At 37.4% G+C, this 21,288-nt stretch overlaps 1 protein-coding gene across 1 annotated transcript in view; it reads right to left on the bottom strand.

Moving 5' to 3' along the window:
- SYCP2L (synaptonemal complex protein 2 like) overlaps nucleotides 1-21,288 on the bottom strand; it is an 85,675-nt gene that overhangs the window by 15,230 nt on the left and 49,157 nt on the right. The window contains exons 21-24 of the mRNA XM_050788821.1: nucleotides 16,089-16,162; nucleotides 15,864-15,933; nucleotides 3,262-3,363; nucleotides 2,239-2,345 (exon numbers count right to left, since the gene is read on the bottom strand). Of these exons, the coding sequence (XP_050644778.1) occupies nucleotides 2,239-2,345; nucleotides 3,262-3,363; nucleotides 15,864-15,933; nucleotides 16,089-16,162 (353 nt within the window). The remainder of the gene's footprint in view (nucleotides 1-2,238; nucleotides 2,346-3,261; nucleotides 3,364-15,863; nucleotides 15,934-16,088; nucleotides 16,163-21,288) is intronic.

Below are 21,288 nucleotides of genomic sequence, written 5' to 3'. Positions count from 1 at the left end.
TCCTCATGGCTTGGTGCCATCCTCACAAATAGCGAATCATGACACCTGGTTATTTGAAAGTGTGGCACCTCCCCACCCCTTGCTCCTGCTCTCCCTACGTGACACACCCACTCCCCCTTGGCCTTCCACCTCGAGTAAAAGCTCCTGAGGCCTCCCCAGAAGACAAGCAGATGCCAGTGCCATGCTTCCTATATGGCCTGCAGAACCTGGAGCTAATTAAACCTCTTTTTTAAAAAACATAAATTATCCAGTATCAGGTATTTATTTATAGCAATTCAAGAATGGCCTAATATACTACCAATACACATAATGAATACTATGAATAAATTTCTATTACTAATTGGCTTACACCGGTATCACAGAAAATAAGACTCTGGAGATCTAAGTTAGTTAAATGAATGTTGGTTAGAGTAATATACTTCTCTCAAATGTACTAATAAATAAGTCATTTGGGATTTATAAGTAACAGGACAAAAAAGGAAGATTGAAATGGTTCCAATATTCATCTTGCAGACAAGATTTGGGGATGGGCTGTATGCAGTGTCTCAAAGGTCTGCCACCACTCGGCCAACCACCAATCTACAGTCTACCTCCATCTTTGTCTCAGATTCTTCTCTCTTTTTTAAAAAAATAGAGACAGGGTCTTGCTCTGTGGCCCAGGCTGGAGCACAGCGGCATGATCATAGCTCACTGTAACCTTAAACTGCTGGACTCAAGGGATTCTCTTACCTCAGTCTCCTGAGTAACTGGGACTACAGGTGTATGTCACCATGCCTGGCTAATTTTTAAAAACATTTTTGTAGACACAGGGTCTCACTATGTTACATGGGTTGATCTTGAACTCTGGCCTCAAGCAATTCTCTCCTCTTGGCCTCCCAAAGTGCTGGGATCCATAGGCATGAATCACCGTGCCTGGCCCCAGACTCCCCTCTAGTCCACTTGGTTCCCTCCTTCCCTTCCTCCTTGTCTATCACTGTGACCAAATCATTGCTTTCCGGTAGTTCAGTTGTCTGAAAATGCTACCAATGAAACCAAACTATCAGTCTGATTTACACATAGGTCCACTTGGTCTCATTGGGGCAAATGGACATGGAATAGCTGTCTGATAAATACAAACCACAATTCATAAAGACTGAAATCAGTGACCACAGCTAAGACAAATACCCCTCCCCAAACACTTAGAAGCACCTTCACATATGAAGGCTAACAACAGCATTGATAAATAATATGAAGTTGTTACTTTAAATTCATAATGAACTAGCTTCTCCTTCTTTCTTCTTTTTCAGCTTTGTTGAAGTATAATTGACAAATAAAAATCAGGCCAGGTACGGTGGCTCACACCTGTAATCTCAGCAGTTTGGGAGGCTGAAGCAGGAGGATCATCTTAGGCCAGAAGTGTAAGACCATACTGGGCAACATAGCAAGACCCTATCTCTACAAAAAATTTTTAAAAGTTAGCCAGGTGTGTTGGCATGCACCTGTAGTCCCAGCTACATGGGAGGCTTAGGTGAGAGGATCACTTGAGCCCAGGAGTTCAAGGTTAGAATGAACTATGATTTCACTGCTGCCCCCAGCCTTGGCAACAGAACAAGATCCTGTCTCTAAAAAACGAAAAACAAAAGTTTTATGTATTGAAAGTATACACATGATAGATATACATATATGTTATGAAAGGATTACCACAGGCCAAGCTTGGTGGCTTACACCCGTAATCTCAGCACTTTGGGAGGCTGAGGCAGGTGGATCACTTGAGCCCAGGTGTTTGAGACCAGCCTAAGCAACAGAGTGAGACCTTGTCTCTATTTAAAAAAAAAAAAAATTTTTTAATGATTACCACAATCAAGCAAATTAACATATTCATCACTTCACATAGTTACCTTCTTGGGGGTGATGGTGGTAGGAATACTTAAGATACACTCTCTCAGCAAATTTCAAGTACACAGTACATTATCACTAACTATAGTGATGTTATGTTATAGGTTAGGTCTCCTATGCTGTATGTTAGGTCTCCAGAACTTACTAACTTGTAACTGAAAGTCTGTATGCTCCATCCAACATCTCCCATTTCCCCTACCCCGACCCCGGGGGTAACCACCATTCTACTCCCTGTTTCTGAGTTCAACTATTTTTAGATTTCAATATAAGTGAGACCATGCAGTACTGTCTGGCTTATTTCACTTAGCATAATGTCCTCCAGATTCATAACACTCTCATTTTTTACGTTTTGTGGACTATTACCTCGTATTTTCTTTCCAGTTTTCTAGAGAAGTTTTCAAAGGTTGGGAGAATGGCAGAATCGTTCAAGTTCTCCGGCACAACTTCTAGGGATGAAGTGGAAATTCCTTCTGGAAAACAAAAATAAAACATTGAATAAAACTAACAAAGTGTTCAAACTAGACTTGCTCAATTCATCAGTTGCCCAGAGGATGAGTTATTTGGAAGCACAGATGCGAACCATGGAAGCCCTGCTGACTGCCCGGACATGACCTCGTTCTCTGGCAAGTGCTCATTTCTTCCAAACCTTCCCAGCACTTGAAAGCAGGGCAACTGACATTCTGTCTAAGAAGCAGGCCAAGGTGTTGTAAGAGGTTCTGAGGAGGACATATGGCTAGGGTATTTCTCTGGTGTAACTGCTCCTGGGTGCCCCTTGCTTGCAAGGGGTCTGGTGCTGTTCTGAGGGATTTGCAAGCATCAGTTCTTTTAAGTCTCACAAAAATTGTGTGAAGTAGGTACTGTCAGGATTCCCATTTAATGGAGCTCACATAAGTTTTGTGTGCTCATACCAGCAGCTCCTGGATTCAAATCCAGGCTGTCTGGAATCAATGCTTTCAAATCTGTTGTGTTGGAGCCCTTTGTTTCAAAATGTGTGGTACCATTTGTCCAGAAGGGCAGCCTCAAACATGCAGACATGTCATATCATTCTTCTTAATCGGTATAGATATTTCACACACAAAAATTTGGTTAATAACTATCAACTGTATCAGAGACCTACAACTTTAGGAATGCTTGGGCCCTGAAAATTGCCAGAAGGAAGAGTTAAGAGGAAGAAATAAAAATGCTAGGGGATAATGGCACTTGCTTTTATCTATAATTTGTGCAACAATTTGCTTGTCTCCAAAAGCACACAAAGCTTAGTTTTCAGGATTTTGTAGCTACTATGATCTTAAAACTATACCTCCCTTGTAATTCATGTTGGTACATCCTGTGCTGACCCACTTATCCCACTCCTACTTGAACCACTGGCTGGGTGCATGATGTTACCTGGCAACTCTCTTTCTTCTGTTATTGAGAAAGGGGATCCCGGAGCAACCTCTTCTTCCAATCTTGATTGTTTTGACTTAGCAAAACTACCTTCTGGTATGTCTAAAGGCAAACAGAGCAAATTTCCTTTTGACTCAAAATTATCTTGTTCATTTTTTGGCAGTTAATATCTAACTTTGACAAGTAGCATCTGAAACTTGTCCCCTGCCTGTTGCTAATGAGTTACTCGGTGCATTGACTAGGCACAGCCCAAGTATCAAAGCACGATGTCTACTGATACCTGAACATGGGAACAGGCATCCCTTTGATGAGCTCAGTTACGTTTAGGAACCCTCTGCTTAGCACAGACCGCTCACTAAGCAGAGCGTTCCTAAGTGAAGCAGTAATGGTAGACATCAAAAGCAACGTTTCCAGGGTTCTGAGCTACACAGCAAGACAGCAAGGTTACCAGGCAGATGGGCCTGTGGAAGTGCTTCAGCTCACATCCTGGAGCGCGCCATCTGCTGGTGACACTGGCACATCGGCGCTATGCTGAAGGCTACGTCATAAACGAGGCCATCTTGCCTCCTCACAGCTGAAGTGATTTTGAGAGACTCGAACATAGATTCCCATTTCAATTCAGCATAACGCTAAATATTTCCTATGCTGATGTTCACTTTTAACCCAGACATGTCTGGTCCTCACCTGGGCCCTCCCAATCTTATCAATGGCACCACCATGGTTCACAGAGCCCTGGCGTTTTGCTCAACTCCTCCTTTTCTTTGCTGCCCGCTTCTCCTCCATCCTCAAGGTTCTGCCTGTGGAACGAATCCCTCCCTTTCTGAGTTCCTGCCCAAGACCATCTCCCTGGAGGAAGTCCTGAATCCTTCACCTTCAATTGTCACTTCCAAATCTCTCTCTTGCCTGAGCTCTCTCAAGCGGCCAACTTGTGTCTCCAAGTATTGACATCTTTATTTCAAACCCCACTCGAGTCTATCCCTCCCCACCTAAACCACTCTCTCTCCCCCACCATACCTTTAGTTGTGACATCATCTGACTTCTCTTTTGTCACACACTTGTCTAGTTGCTGTTTATTTTTCTCTCTGAAAGTTCTGGAATTCAATTTCACTAATTCATTCCATGAATATGTGGACGTTACTATGTGCGAGAGGCAGGGCAATGCGGCTGGCAGATAGCGAGAGGTAAAGAGGCAAGTGACCTTTCCTCCACTCTGCTCCTGATATCCTGGTCTCCTTGTAGTTTGTCGAACATCCCTGCCACAGTCTTACCTCAAGGCCTTTGCACTTGAGACTCCTTCTGACCAGAGTACTTCCCCATAGATCTGCACCAAGGATTTCTCCATCCATCTAACCTTAACTTTCAATGTAGCCTCCCAACTCTTCACACTCTCTTCCCAGCTTAATTTTCTTATCAGCCTTTATCACATACAACATACTACATGTTTTACTTGTCCGTCATCTGTCTCCCACACTAGAGAGTAAAGCCCAATGAGGGCAGGCATTTTGTTTTCTTCACTACCATATCCCTGACACCGACAGAAGTGTCTGGCACATAGTAGACACTCAATAAACATTTGTTCAATAAATGAATAGATGAATGCTGCAGAATACCCAAGCTCCTACAAATAAAACACCTGATATGCCCAATGGAGATCTCAATACAACAGATAAAGAGTTTATTTCAATTCTGTTATTCTAATTCTCCTAGTGGTGAGGGTAGAGGTAGAGAAACAGCACAAGCTTTAGAGACCTAAATAGCCACTATATATTTGCTATAGTGGCCAGGCTTTGGGCTATTGCTACAAATTTGCCACCAAGAAAATAAAAGTTCCAGAAGGGGCAGAACAGGCAGTAAGGAAAAGAAACTGCCTGTATTAATAGACAAATAGCAATTAGTACATTTAACACTTTAAGACAAATAGCAATTAATACATTTAGCACTTTAAGATCTGATAAAACTATCTTTTGGAGGAAGCTATAAATATATGAATTTGGAAAAAAAAGAAAATGGTAAACAAGAGAGGTAAGAAATACCAACTAAGAGAGGAAAAGGATTATCTCAAAGCAAAAAGGACTAAACCAGTAATAATAGTAACTAGTAATAACTATTAAGGACAGACCTCATGGGACACCCTAATTAGTATTCTATAATAGTACTTTCATAAACTGAAAAATTCATTAGAGATCACATTTCCATTCTGCAGAACTTAGAAAAGAAAGAGCCAGTATCTAGCCTCTCTGTAATAAAAAAAGAAAAGAAACACATTAAGAAATACTCTTATTTGTGAGAGGCATCTTAAAGGAGCTAGTACCTCTTTTCTTCCCATTGCACTTAGACTTAGGTGTGTCCATTTGTTTGAAAGGTTTGGATGGATATTTTCTGGGGGGATCCCATCATTTCAAGGGCAAAGATTTTTAAAAATCAAAAAAAGAACCAATTACAACTCTATCCTTTTCTTTTTGCTTGCATCTTCTGTGGTGTCTATACCCCAGTTAGGGCCAAAAGAAACCACCTAAAAAGGATTCCACCTACCTCAATTAGGCACTGATCAACAATCACCACATTTCTTTTCCTTACTGCCTGTTCTGCCCCTTCTGGAACTTCTTTTTTTTTGTTTTTTCTTGGTGGCAAATTTATAGCAATAAGCCAAAGCTTGGCCTTGAATTTTAATCCTCCCCCCTTCGCCGCCCACCGAGCATACCTGGGGCAAAGCAAGGCATCTGTCAGCACAGACACTAGTTACATCCACCAAAGAGAGAAGTCCAGGAACATGATGTAAATAACCTGGTCACCCCCTGAATGAATTACGCAGAATCTGTGAACCTACTAACAAGGGATCATCCAGATGGATGGCTTCAGAGACACAGAAATCGCTAGACTTCTAGAAACCTTCTTCGAAGTGGCAGTGCTGGTGAAATTCTTTACCTGTACCAAAGGCATGGCTCTCCAGGGAGCACAGGCTCCTGCACAAGAACCAGCACTTCATCAGGAGAGGCTGCAGGTCCTAAGTGATGTCGTTGGCTCAGTTTTGTTTCCACAGTAACCGTATGCTGCTTTTCACTGTCATGTTTCAATGTTTTCATAACAGAGTTAAAACTACATACAGAAAACACCTCAAAAATGAACACAAATGTAGTCAAGTCATCTTAAAAGAACGTGAAATCCGTGTGTATGTGTTGGTGGCTGTAAAGAGGGTGTTCTGCTCTCACAAGAACCCGGCTTTCTTCATTTCCAAGAAAAGTGAAGACAGGTACGATCTGAGGAGCTTCTGAACTTCTCTTGGGTGGCCGACTGGGCACAAGTTTCAGTGAACGTATGTTTGGCATCTGTGTTGTATTTTTCAACTTGCAAAACTTCTGTTAAAAACAATGTTTAATGCCAGACCAGAACCAATCCTGTGGTTAACAGCCAAGTTCCCCTAAGTTAAGGCATTTTTTGAAACCCTGCTCTGAAGTGACATCCTGTGGTAAACAATGATAAAGGCCAACAGTCTTTACTGAGCAAGAACAGAATCTACTGAAAGATCCTCCATGTGGTTTTTACAACGCTTTCCCAATGCAAGTGCTTTGTTTACCGATGTTTATTAAGTGCTAAGAGTATGATAATTTAAAGACGATTTTTACTGTTGAATACTCAGTCTGATGGGGACTACTAAATATCTTTTGTATAGATTAATACAATTAAAAATGGATAACTCAATTGATAATAAATATTTGTGACTACATATACATGCTTAAATATGGAATCCAGCAGAGTTTCATTATTAAATGTTGGGTTTTTTGTTTCATTTGAGACAGGATCTTGCTTTGTCACCCAGGCTGGAATAGAGTGGCACAATCATAGCTCCCTGCAGCCTCATCCTCCCAAGCTCAACCACCCCCATGTCAGCCTCCAGAGTAGCTGGGAACACAGGGACATGCCACCATGCCTAGCTAACATTTTTGTAATTTTTGTAGAGACAGGCTCTCACTATGTCGTCCAGGCTGCTCTTGAACTCCTGGGCTCAAGCAATCTTCCTGCCTCGGCCTCCCAAAGTTCTGGGATTACAGGCATAAGCCACCATGCCCAGCCTTAAATGTTGGGTTTTCTAACTTTCTTACTCCATTCCCTTGACAAATACTTATGGAGTGTATCTATATGCCAGGCACTGAGCTAGGAAGGGGCTATCCTCTTGACTCCTTCCTGAATCTGGAGACCTCTCCAAGAAGGTAGATGATGGCAAAATTCAAAATCTTAAAAAAAAATTATCCTCTGGCTGGGCATGTGGCTCATGCCTGTAATCCCAGCACTTTGGGAGGCTGAGGTGACAGATTGCTTGAGTCCAAGAGTTCAAAACCAGCCTGGCCAACATGTCAAATCCCTGTCTCTACAAAAATTACAAAAATTCATTGGGCATGGTGGCATGAACCTGTAGTCCCACCTACTTGGGAGGCTGAGGTGGGAGGATTGCTTGAGCCTGGGAAATCGAAGGCTGCAGTGACCCAAAACTGTGCCACTGCACTCCAGCCTGTCTGAGGGTCCCTCTGACACACGTCTCTTCTTCTCTCCCAGCTTCTGTTGGAGTGCTGGAGGAGAGGGAGTTAAGGGAAGGGCTCCTGCTGATCGTACTACAAAAAGGAAAGACCAGTTGGACCTTAGACTCTGTTTTCCAAAAGAAACATCAATCCTGTAATGAAAATGCTGAAAATATTTTTTAGAGTAATTCAGGCAAAAAGAACAAAAGGACAGTGATACCAGGAGGAAAGATGCAAAAAGGAATTGTGAGCAAAATGATTAAATCTGAGTGTAAATCTAATAAAACACTGAGTGAAGTAATACCAACAGAAAACATTTTACGAATTAGAAAAACTGGAGAAGCAGCTAAATGGTCAGAAGAATAAGTACAGCACAGAATGCTCATGAAATTTGGATACAGTTTTCAACCATAAGGCAAGTCCAACTGGGCCTTAATATAAGCCCCAATAAATTCTAAACAATATTGCACAGACTCTGTTTCTCTGACCATCTTGCAAAAAGTTAGCAAAAGGTAATGAAATACCTTTAAAATAACCCATATGTTTGGAAACAAAATGTTCAGAAATGTGATTGAAGTTAGTGTTTGAAGGTCCTTCTTCTGTTTGGAATATGGTAAAAATATTAACTTGAAGCTTTTAAAAGTGTGTGTGTTAAAATTTCTAGGGTTAACTTTAGAAATAGGGGATGAAAACTTCCAAACTAGGAAAAGGGGGAAAATGATTAAAAATTATAAATCTAAATGAAGGCAAAGACAGAAACAATGAGAATGTGGGACAAAGACAAGAAAACTCAATCCAAATTCATCAATGGAAGCACAATGGATTAATTGTTCCTATTAAAAGAGATTGTCAGATCAGACTTTTTAAAATCCAGGTAAAAGCTCTTTATGTGATAGCAATTCACAAGGGTGAAAAAAAGATTGAAGATGAAGAGTCACTTCCTGATGCACCTAGTAGCACTGCCTCAAAACATATAATATACAACAAAGGGAAGTAGATAAGTGCATACAGAACACTCATGAAATTTGGATGCTGTTCTCAGCCATAAGGCAAGTCCAATTAGGCCTTAATGTAAATCCCAGTAAATTCTAAAGGAAAGATATTATACAGACTGTGTTTCTCTGACCATGTTGCAAACAGTTAGCAATAAGTAACGGAAGTATCCCATATGCTGGGAAACTACATTAAATTTTACTAAATAACTAACTGGGTTTTTAAAAATACATAAAAAGGAAGAACTACTAAGCATTGATGGTAACAAAAACACTACTATCAAAATGTGATAGAGCCAAAGCATTCCTAAGAAAACTTAAATGCATTTATCAAGAAAACAGAAAGGTTAAAAACAAATGAGTATTTAACTCAAAAACTGGAAAAAGAACATCAGAATAAATGCAAAGATATAAGAAGTAAAAATTTTAAAAAAGCAGATAACAACAGAAGATAAAACAATAGAAATAAAAACAGAGAAGAGTAACAAACCAAAAGACCAATTCTTTAAAAGATGGACTTCTAGTAAAACTTATCAAGAGTAAAAGATACAAATAAGCATGTACACAATATAAAGGAAACAACTACAATGATTAAAGTTAAATTAAACATTAAGAAGCACACTAAAAAATATGATGCTGAGACATTCCTAGAAAAATATATAATTCCAAAACTGACCCAAGAAGAAATAGAGAACTTGAGTATATCAGTGACTACTAAGGAAATTGAAATAACAACATTTTCCCATCCCCCAAATTCCCAGGTGGTTTTATAAACTTTTAAAAAATAGTTATTTTTTATCTTTTATAAACTTTTCCAGCAAGAGAGAGAGCTGCCCGGCCTCCATCCACAGGCTAGTGTGACACTGATTCCAATGCAAGATAATAGCAGTAGGAGAAAAGTACAGGTTTGTTCCACTCATGAACGTAGATGTAAAGTTCATTAATAAGGTATTCACTAAATAAGTCCAACAATGTATCTTTTTTAAAACATACCACAAACAAAGGAAGTTTATCCCAGGAACACAAGTATGGCTGAACAACATAATACCTATTGATATAATTTGTCATATTAATAAGCAAAAGGACCACCATACCCTTCTATTGTCTGTTACTATGAGTTGTACTTTTTAAAATTCCACATATAAGTAAAATTATGCAGCCCTGGTCTGTGTTTGGCTTCTTTCACTTAGCATAGAAGGATGGTTACCTTCAAGAATCAAGGGGTTGGGAAAATGAGGAGACGTTGGTCAAAGGGCATAAACTTTCAGTTATTAAATGAATAAGTTCTAGAGACCTGAGATATACAATGGTGACTATAGCTAATAATAATGTATATGTACTTGAAACTGGCCGAGAGAGTAGATCCTTATTATTAACACACACATATACACACACAAAGATAACTATGTGAGGGGATATGTAAATTAGCTTCATTATGGTAATCATTTCACAATACATATGCATAACAAAATATCACATTACATACCATAAATATATACAATTTTTATTTGCCAATTATTCCTCAATAAAGCTGGAGGGAAAAAAGAAACCAAAGGAGAAAATTCATTTGATTATCTTAGTTGATGCAGAAAAATGCATTTCATAAAGTTCAATACTTATTTATGATTTTTTAAAAACTCAGCAAATTATGAGTAGAAAGGAACTTCTTTAATCTAGTAAAAATTCGATACCAAAAATCTACTACAAATATTTTACTTAACAGAGAAACTTTAGATGCATTTGCTATAAGATTAGAAAAAAGACAAGGATGCAGATTTTCACTGCTATGTTTAAAACATACTAAAGATATTGGCCAATGATATGAAGAACGAAAAATAAGAGATGTAAGTATCAGAAGGGGAGAAAGAATCTATCATTTTTTGCAAGTAATAGAATCATCTACTCAGGACAACTAAGAGAATCAACAGATAAATTATTTGACTTAATAGGAGTTCAGCAAGGTTGCCAGATACAGGGTTATTTTATAAAAATCAACAGTATCGCTCAACTTTAGCAATAACAAATTTTAAAACAATGGTAAAAAAATCATAAATATCTAAGAATTACCCCAAAATACATTAGCCCTTCATAGAGAAAACTTTAAAACTCAATAAAGGATGCAATGACACAGACCAATAGAGAGACATTTCATACTCTTGTGTGGGATGGTTTAATATTTTAAAGATGTCACTTCTCTTCAAGTTAACTTATATATTTAATGCAATTTCTATCAAAATTCCAGTGAACTTAAGTAACTTGATCAACTTAGTCTAAATTTATATGAAAAAAAAAAAAAGTCCCTTGAACAACTAAAGTCAACTTTGAAAAAGAGGAAAGAAGATTAACTATTCTATTTAAACAAAGAAAAACAAGCTTAAAAATATCTTCAGGGAGGCCGGGCGCGGTGGCTCACAACTGTAATTCCAGTACTTTGGGAGGCTGAGGTGGGCGGATCACGAGGTCAGGAGATCGAGACCATCCTGGCTAACACGGTGAAACCTTGTCTCTACTAAAAATACAAACAATTAGCTGGACAGGTGTGGTGGTGGGCACCTGTAGTCCCAGCTACTCGGGAGGCTGAGGCAGGAGAATGGTGTGAACCCAGGAGGCGGAGCTTGCAGTGAGCTGAGATCACGCCACTGCACTCCAGCCTGGGTGACAGAGCGAGACTCCATCTCAAAAAAAAAAAAAAAAAAAAGTATTCAGGGAATAGGAACTACATAAAAGGACCTAGCAGCTCTAGAAAGGACCAAACAACTTCTAGAAATAAAAAAATATAATAAACATTCAATGATAGGTCCAGTATTAGATACTGGTGAACAGGTAGTTGTGAAAAACAGATGAAATTATCTAGCATGCAAATAAAGTGAAGGAATAGAAAATATGTAGGAGTGGCTAAAAGATGTAGAATCTAGTTGGAGTTCAAGCAGGAGAAAGAAGAATGAGCCAAAAGCAATACTTGAGGAGATAGTGACTGAGAATTTCCCAGAACTGATGAAAGACATGTCATATTCCAGATTCCCTACAAATGCCAAGGAACATAAACAAAAACGTTTTTGCTTACCTAGACGTATTTAGACTTACTTAGACAAATTTTAATAAGTGGAACATTACCAAGGATAAATGGAAAAAATCTTATATATATTCAGAAGGAGGAAAAAAAAACGACAAATTACCTTTGAAGAGTGACTGGTAGATTGACAGCTAAATCTTCATCAGGAAGAATAGAATACAAAAAACAACTGAATAATTTATTTAATGTATGATAGAAAAAGTTTTGCCAACATGGTATTCTTCACCCAGCAAAATTCAAGAATAAGGGTTGAATGGGCATTTTCATAAAGCAAAAATTCAACCTCAAGTTTTAAAATAAAGAACACCAACACATTATGTGGTTGGGGTAGGCCAATGGAATTCAAGGATCTTAGATCTATATAATCTGGAGGAAAAGTAACAGTAAATTAAATTTAGGCTTAGAAATTTACACAATATGTAAAAGTCACACTAGATTAACACTAAATTAAATTTAGACTTAGAAATTTACATGTTATGGTTTCTAAGTTAATCAATAAAAGAAAAAAGAGGGTATATAACTACAAATGAGTAGAGGTAAAAGTACAATAAAAATACTTATGCAAAATGAAAAGAATGAGAGAAAGAAAACAGAATGGTTGGGGCACACAGAAAGTACAAAATAAATTAGTAGATATAATCCAAATATGCGGGGAAGTACGTGAAATATAAATGGACTAAATACTCCAGTTAAAAGACATACTATGAAATGAGGGACAAGGAAGTCCAACTACAGGCTGTTTACAAGTTATATATATAACAATATATAACATTAGGAAACACATACACATACGTCAGTCATAAGAAGACTTTTAGAAATTATACCATGAAAATTCTAAACAAAATAAACAGACTTTAAGACAAAAACATGACCAGATATAGGGGTCATCACTTCATAATGATAAGAGTTTTAATATGCCATAAGGTAAATACACAATAAGTTAACTATTTTACTTTTATTTAAAACTTATTCTTTTTTTATTTATTTTTTTTTTTTTTTTGAGATGGAGTCTCACTCTGTCGCCCAGACTGGAGTGCCATGGCACGACCTTGGCTGACCGCAACCTCCACCTCCTGGGTTCAAGTGATTCTCTCGCCTCAGCCTCACAAGTAGCTGGGATTACAGGCATGCACCATCACACCTAGCTAATTTTTGTATTTTTAGTGGAGACAGGGTTTCACCATGTTGGTCAGGCTGGTCTTGAACTCCTGACCTCAAGTGATCCACCCGCCTCAGCCTCCCAAAGTGCTGGGATTACAGGTGTGAGCCACCATGCCTGGCCTAAAGACTTATTCTTTAGAAAAAAGACTTGTAGGAAGCAAAAATTGAACAGAACCAGAAGAAAAAACTGGCAAATCTGCAATCATAACGAAAGGTTTTAATACACTTCTCTCAGCACTTGATATAATAAGTAGACTGATTAAAAAATAGTAAGAATATAAGATTTGAAGAATATAGTCAAGAAAAGTAACCTAATGAATATACATATATAGACACTGTACCCAATGATTGTGAAATATACTCTTTTAACCACAAATTAATATTTTTAAAAATTGGCATATACTAAGCCATAAAGTACATCTCAAAATTTCAAAAGGCATAATCATACAGACTATGTTCTCTAGTCACAATGCAATCAAACTAGAAAACAATAACCAAAAGATAGCTAAGAACTCCTATACCACTAAGAATTAACAAATATATTTCTAACCAACATCTGGTCAATAAAGAAATAAAAAATAATAATATTTTAGGCTGGGCATGGTGGCTCATGCCTGTAATCTCAGCACTTTGGGAGTCCAAGGCAGGCAGATCACCTGAGGTCAGGAGTTCAAGAGCAGCACGGCCAACATGGCGAAACCCCACCTCTATTAAAAATACAAAGTTAGTCAGGCATGGTGGCACATGCCTGTAATCCCAGCTACTCGGGAGGCTGAAGCAGGAGAATCGCTTGAACCCGGGAGACGGAGGTTGCAATGAGCCAAGATCACGCCACTGCACTCCAGCCTGGGTGACAGAGCGAGACTCTGTCTCAAAATAAAATAAAATAAAAAATTAAAAAATAAAAAATAATATTTTAAAGTAAATAATGACAAATATTATAGATTATAATGTGTGAGATTCACCTAAAGCAGTACTTAGAGAGAAATGAATAGCATTAAATGTAGTAATATAGGAAATAATATATGATCATATGTTTTTGGTAAGAATTTCATATGACTAACCACAGAGAAAAGATTGAAGAAATAGAATTTATTAAAATTAAAAGCTTTGGTTTATCAAAAAAGCAATCTTAAACGCATTATACAGAGAAAGAAGTACAGACCACACAGTGGAAGAAGATATTTACAAGCCACATAATCAAGGACGAGTGTCCAGAATGTATTATGAAGAATTCCTAGGAATCAATATAAGAAGATAATTCTATAGACAACTAGGCAAGACATGTTAGACACTACACAAAAGAGGAAATTAAAATGGCTAATAAACACATAAAACTATGCTAAACTTCAATCAGGGATATTTGAATTAAAACTTCAGTGTCCACACACACACACATCAGAAATTTAAAATACCAAGTGTTGGTGAGGATGTGAAGCAACAGGGCTCTCATACACAGCCAGTGGAAAAGTAACACATACAGTCACTTTGAGAAAGTTTGGCATATGTAAAATTGTTAAAGGTATGCATATTCTGTAACCCAGCAATTATACTCCTAAAAATGTACCTAGACAAGATTTTTAACATGTGTATCAGGAGAAATGTGCATGATTCTTCATAGTGGCATTATTTCTAACAACCCAAACTGCAAAAATCCAAATATCCCACAGCACTGGAATGGATTTTTAAATGTGGTATTTTCATGTAACTGAATGCTAAAGAAATATACTTCACTTACACATATTAGCATGAATGGATCTCACAAATGACTGAGCAAAAGAAGCCATATAAACATATACAGTATAATGTCATTTGTTTACATTTAAAATCAGATAAAACTAAACTGTATATTATTTAGGGATATATACGGAGAAAGCAAAAGTATAAAGAGAAGTAACTGAAGGGTTTTTACAAAAGTCCTAAGTCATTACCTCCATGAGGGATGAAAGAAATTAATAAGTAATAATCTGGTATGGAAGGATTGTAAGCCAATGGCAATTTTCTAGTTCCCAGTTTGAGCTGTGGTTACACAGATGTTCTCTTTATAGTCATTCTTTAAACTGTACACATCTGACTATCTCTTCTGAATGTATGGAATTCCCCCAATGCACAAATGAACAAAAAAGCAGAGATTCAGACATAAAATTAAGGGGAGGGGGTGGGATGGGTTTCAGGTAAAGCATACCAGGATTTTGAAAGCAATAGTAATGTTATATTTCTAAAACTGGATGATGGCTTGTAGATATTTGTTGCATTAATTTTCTAAATATCCTACACATATTTATAACCAGTTGAATCCTTTCGATATGTAATTTTTTAAAGTAGAGAAAAAATGCAGTCAAGAAACATCATAAACAGTAGAAAAGTATTATATCATTACATTATATTATATACAACATTGTGGACCAGGCTGGGAATCTTTATACCACTGTTAACATGAGTAAATGAACTCAGAAGTTTTAATAATTTGACCACACAATGTTTTAGAACATTTCTTATAAACTGCAAGTACATGCTTGAGAATGAAATAAGCTCTGGATGAGATCCTTAGGAAAGTACCCGCACTGTGCCCTCCTCTGAGGCTGGAGAGGTGTGACTGGCTGGTGGGATTCAGGTCCCAGGCTATACCTTCCTTGGCACAAGAGGTCCTGGTTTCTGAATAGAGCCCTCCATTTTTCCTCCTAACCTTCATGAACATTTAGAACTAATAAGCAGCTCACACTCTTCCCTCCACGGCCTGGCAAAAGTCACTGTGCAAAGTGACTTGATCTGCAATCTGAGTAACAGCCCAGTCTGCCAAAATCAGATTAATTTCATTTTATTCTGGCCCCCACCCCCCCAAAAAAAGGACTATTCTCTCACCTCTGTCTTCCAAGTTTTGCAGCTTATGTTTCAAGCTAGTACTTTCCATTAGCGATTCTTGGTTCACAATCTTAAAAACAGAACAGACCACAAATATATGTCCTTTATGGCGAAGCAGGAAACAGGTGGTGTTATATTACCCCGTCAAAAGGAATAGCCAATGTGTTATGCAAATATGACATTAATTCTGGAAAATCAGATGAATAACCAACAATTAAATAGTACCTTAGATATGTTTTCTTCATCTTCTGGGTGCTCCAAGGAAGTGAGCTTGCTCAGCGAGTGAGGACCTTGAAGCTCTGAGCATTAGAGAGAAGTTTCAAGTGAATACATGCCAAGTAACAAAGCAATAAGAATTCACTATCATTCTAGATATTAAATCTCATCATCAAAAAAAGGGACACAGTTCTAAGTGAAACAAAAATCTACTGACTGTATCTTCTGGACATGAATTCTTATTAGGTTTGTACATCTGTAGGTAAGATTAACAGCCAGTTACTTCAACTAGATCGGCCTCAAATAACATGGGCAGGGATCCTTCCACCTCTATCTTGTGATTCTTCTCTTCTCTCCCTTAGAATCCCCTCCCTTATTGCCTCTTACTCTTTTCTGATGATTTGATATACATATACATGGTGTAATGATGATCACTTTCAAATCAATGAGCACATCCATCACTGCCTGTGCTGTAGATCCCAGAACTTGTTCATGTTATGCCTGAAAGTTTATATCCTTTGAGGACCATCTCCTCTTTCCCCCCACCTCCTAGCACCTGGCAACCACTGTTCTACTCTGTTTCTATGGGTTTTTTTACATTCCGTGTATATGTGAGATTATATAGTATTTGTCCTTTAGTGACTAGCTTATTTCACTTAACATAATGACCTCCAGGTTTATCCATGTTGTTGCATATGGCCTGATTTCCTTCTTAAGGCTGAATAGTATTCCATTGTTTATATATACCACATTTTCTATATTCACTCATCCACTGACTGATACTTAGGCTGATTCCACATCCTGGCTATTGTGAAAAATGCTGCAATAAACATGGAAGTGCAGATATCTCTTCAAGATGCTGATTTTATCTCTTTTGGATATATACATGGAAGTGGGATTGAAGGATTCTATACAATTCTAATTTTTTTTGAGAAAACTCCATACTGTTTTCCACAATGGTTGCATCAATTTACATTCCCACCAACAACGTACAATTGTTCCCTTCTCTCCATACCCTTGCCAACACTTGTTCTCTCTTGTCTTTTTGATAATAGCTATCTGGACAGGTGTGAGATATCACATTATGGTTTTGATTTGCATTTCTCTAATGATCAGTGATGTTGAGCACATATACCCACCATTAGCTATTTGCGCATCTTTTCTGGAAAAATGTCTATCCAGCTTCTTTACCCATTTTTAATTAGGTTATGTGTTTTCTTGCTTTTGAATTGTGGAAGTTATTTTGAATATTAACCCCTAACCTATTATCAGATATATGATTTGCCAATATTTTCTCCCATTCTTTAGGTTGTCTTTCCATTTGATTGATTGCTTTCTTTGCTGTGCACAAGATTTTTAGTATGACACAGTCCCAAAAGTTTACTGTGCTATTAGGGTTGTATGCAAAAAATCATTGCTGAGACCAATGTCAAAGAGCTGTTTCCCTATTTTTGTCTAGTAGTTGTACAGTTTTAGATCTTAAAGTCTTAATCTATTTTGAGTTGATTTTTGTATATGGTGTAAGAGAGGGGTCCAATTTCATTGTTTAGTATGTGGATAACCAGTTTTCCCAACACATTTATTGAAGAGGCTTTCCTTTCCACATGGTGTATTCTTGGTGCCCTTTTCATAAATTAAGTGGCCATATATATGTGTAGGTTTATGTCTGGGCTGATAATGTTATTTTGGCCTTATGTGCCTGTCTCTATGGCAGTACTATACTGTTTTGATTACTATAGTTTTTAAATATACTTTGAAATCAAAAAGTGTGATGCCTCCAGCTGTATTCCTCTTTCTCAACATTGCTTTGGTTATTTAGGGTCTTTTGTGGTTCCATATAAATTTTAGGATAGTTTTTTCTATTTCTGTGAAAAATGCCAGTAGAAATTTGATAGCAATTGAATTGAATCTGTGTATTGCTTTGGATAATGAGGACATTTTAACAATATTAATTCTTCCAATCCATGTACATAGGATATTCTTCCATTTATGTCTTCAATTAATTTCATCAATGTCTTATAGTTTTCAGAGTATGATCTTTCATCTCCTTGGTTATTTTTGTGTTTTTTGTAAGCTATTATAAGTGAGATTTTTTCTTTTTTCTTTTTTTTGAGATGGAGTCTCACTGTGTCACCCAGGCTGAAGTGCCGTGGCATGATCTCAGCTCACTGCAACCTGTGCCTCCTGGGTTCAAGCGATTCTCCTGCCTCAGCCTCCTGAGTAGCTGGGACTACAACAGTGTGCCACCACGCTCGGCTAATTTTTTGCATTTTTAGTAGAGATGGGGTTTCACTGTGTTAGCTGGGATGGTCTTGATCTCCTGACCTCATGATCTGCCTGCCTCAGCGTCCCAAAGTACTGGGATTACAGGCGTGAGCCACCACACCTGGCCGAGATTTTCTTGATTTCTTTCTTAGTTTATTGTTAGTGTCTAGAAATGCAACTCATTTTTGTTTTGTTGTAGTTTTGTTGAAACCCAGAAGCAAACTCCACAACTGATTTTTGTATGTTGATTTTGTATCCTGCAATTTTACTGAATTCATTTATTAGTTCTAACAGTTTTTTGGTAAAGCCTTTAGGGTTTGATATATGTAAAATCATGTCATCTTTAAACAAAAACAATTTAACATCTTCTAATTTTGATGTCTTTTATTTCTTTTCCTTGCCTGGATAGAACTGGGTAGGACTTCCAGTACTATGTTAAACAGAAGTGGCAAGAGTAGGCACCTTTGTCTTATTCCTGATCTCAGAGGAAAAGCTTTCAGCTTTTCACCAGTGAGTGGAATGCTGGCTATAGGCTTGTCATATATTGAGGTACATTCCATATGTACCTAATTTATTGAGAGTTATTACGAAAGGATGTTAAATTTTGTCAAATGCTTTTTTTGCATCTATTGAGATGATTCTAGGAATTTAATCTTCATTCTGTTAATGTGGTTTATCATATTTATTGATTTGTGTATGTGGAACCTTCCTTGAATCTCAGGGATAAATCCTACTTTATCATGGTATATAGTCCTTTTAATGTGCTATTTAGTAAGTTTCGTTAGTATTTTTGAAGGTTTTTACATATACGTTCATCAGGGACATTGGTCTGTAATTTTCTTTTCTTGTAGCATTCTTATCTGGCTTTGACAAGAGGGTAAAGATGGCCTCATAAAATGGGTTTGGAAGTGTTCTCTCCACCTCAGTTTTTCAGAAGACTTTGAAAAGGATTGGTGTTAATTTTTCTTTAAATACTTGGTAGAGTTCACCAATGACACCGTCTGGCCCTGGGCTACTCTCTGTTGGGAGGTTTGATTACTGATTTGATCCCTTTACTCATTCTGGGTCTCTTCAGCTTTTCTATTTCTTCATATTCAGTCTTGGTAGGTCACGTTTCTAGAAATTCATCCATTTCTTTTAGGTTATCCAATTTGTTGGTGTATAATTTGTTTGTTGTAATTGCTTATGATCCTTTGTAGTTCTGCGGTATCCGTTGTAATGTCTCCTTTTTCATATATAATGTTTTTTTCTTTTGAGTCCTCTCTCTTTTTCTCTAGCTAAAGGTCTGTCAATTTCACTCTTTCCAAATACAAATTCTTAGTTTCATTGATCATTTCTATTGTCTTTTCTAGTATCTATTTCATTTATTTATGCTTTAATATTTGTTATTTTCTTCATTAAGCTGACTTTGGGTTTAGTTTCTTCTTTCTTCAGTTTCTTGAGGGGTGAAGTTATTTGAGATTTTTCTTTTTTCTTAATGTAGGTATTTATTGCTATAAACTTACCTTTTAACACTGCTCTTGCTGCATCCCGTAAATTTTGGTATGTTTCCATTTTCATTTATCTCAAGATTTTTAAATTTCCCTTTTAATTTCTTTGATCCATTGGTTATTCAGGAGTGTGTTAATTTCCATGTATTTTTGAATTTTCCAATCTTCCTCCTGTTATTATTTCTAGTTTCATACTGCTGTGATCAGAAAAGATCTCTAAGATTATTTCAGTCTTTTCAAATTTGTTAAGATGTATTTTGTGGCCCAACATATGATCAGTTCTGGAGAATGTCCCATGTGCACTGTGCACTGCAGAAGAGTATGTGTTCCACTGTGAGACGGAATGTTCTGTATATGTTAGTTAGATTCATCTGGTCTACTGTATTATTCAAGTCCACTGTTTTCTTATTGATTTTCTATCTGGATAATCTATGGACTGTTGAAGGTGGGGAAATTAAAGAACTCTGTTATTGTATTGCTATTTCTCTCTTCAATTCTGTTAATATTTGCTTTATATATTTAGGTGCTGTAATGTTGGGTTCATATATATATTTACAATTGCTATTTCCTGTTGATGAATTAACCCTTTTATCATCATCTAGTCTTTGTCTCTTGTGACAAATTTTGACAGAAAGTCTATTTTGCCTGATGTAGGTGTAGCCACATCCCTGCTCTCTTTTGATTGCCATTTGCATGGACTATCTTTTTCCAACCCTTCACTTTCAGTTTATACCTGTCCTTAAGGTAAAGTGAGTCCCCTGTAAACAGCATATTGCTGAATCTCATTTTTTTCTATCCATTCAACCACTCTGTGTCTTTCGATTGGAGAATTTAATCAATTTAAAGTAATTATTGGTAGGTAAGAACTTAGTATTGCCATCTTGTTGATTGTTACTTTTTGGTAGTAACTTTGTTCCTTTCTTCCCTCTCTTGCTCTCTTCCTTTCTTTTATTCTGTTTTACTTTTTTTTTTCTTTGTGAGATAGAGTCTCACTCTGTCACCCAGGCTGGAGTGCAGTGGCACAATCTCAGCTCACTGCAACCTCCACCACCCAGTTCAAGCAATTCTCCTCTCAGCCTCCCAAGCAGCTAGGACTACAGGAGCCTGCCACCACATCTGGCTAATTTTTGTATTTTCAGTAGAGATGAGATTTACCATATTGGTCAGGCTGGTCTCGAACTCCTGACCTCAGGTGATCCACCTGCCTCAGCCTCCCAAAGTGCTGGGATTACAGGAGGGAGCCACTGCACCTGACCCCTTTTATTCTTGAATGTTACATTTTCCTCTCTACTTTTTTATTTTCCCTATTTATTTTCTTCCAGTGGCAGCTACACTAACAGATTGTTATTGAAGTACTTACTAAATATCATTGTATGCCTGGCAATGTACTGAACTGCAGAATAATAAACAATATTAATATTGTTATTAACAAACAAAATCATATTCTTAACAAA

This window comes from Macaca thibetana, chromosome 4, assembly GCF_024542745.1.
Source record: "Macaca thibetana thibetana isolate TM-01 chromosome 4, ASM2454274v1, whole genome shotgun sequence".
NCBI classification, from domain to species: domain Eukaryota; kingdom Metazoa; phylum Chordata; class Mammalia; order Primates; family Cercopithecidae; genus Macaca; species Macaca thibetana.
The sequence above is the reverse complement of the archived record's forward strand: the minus strand, read 5'-3'. Positions and strand labels throughout refer to the sequence as shown.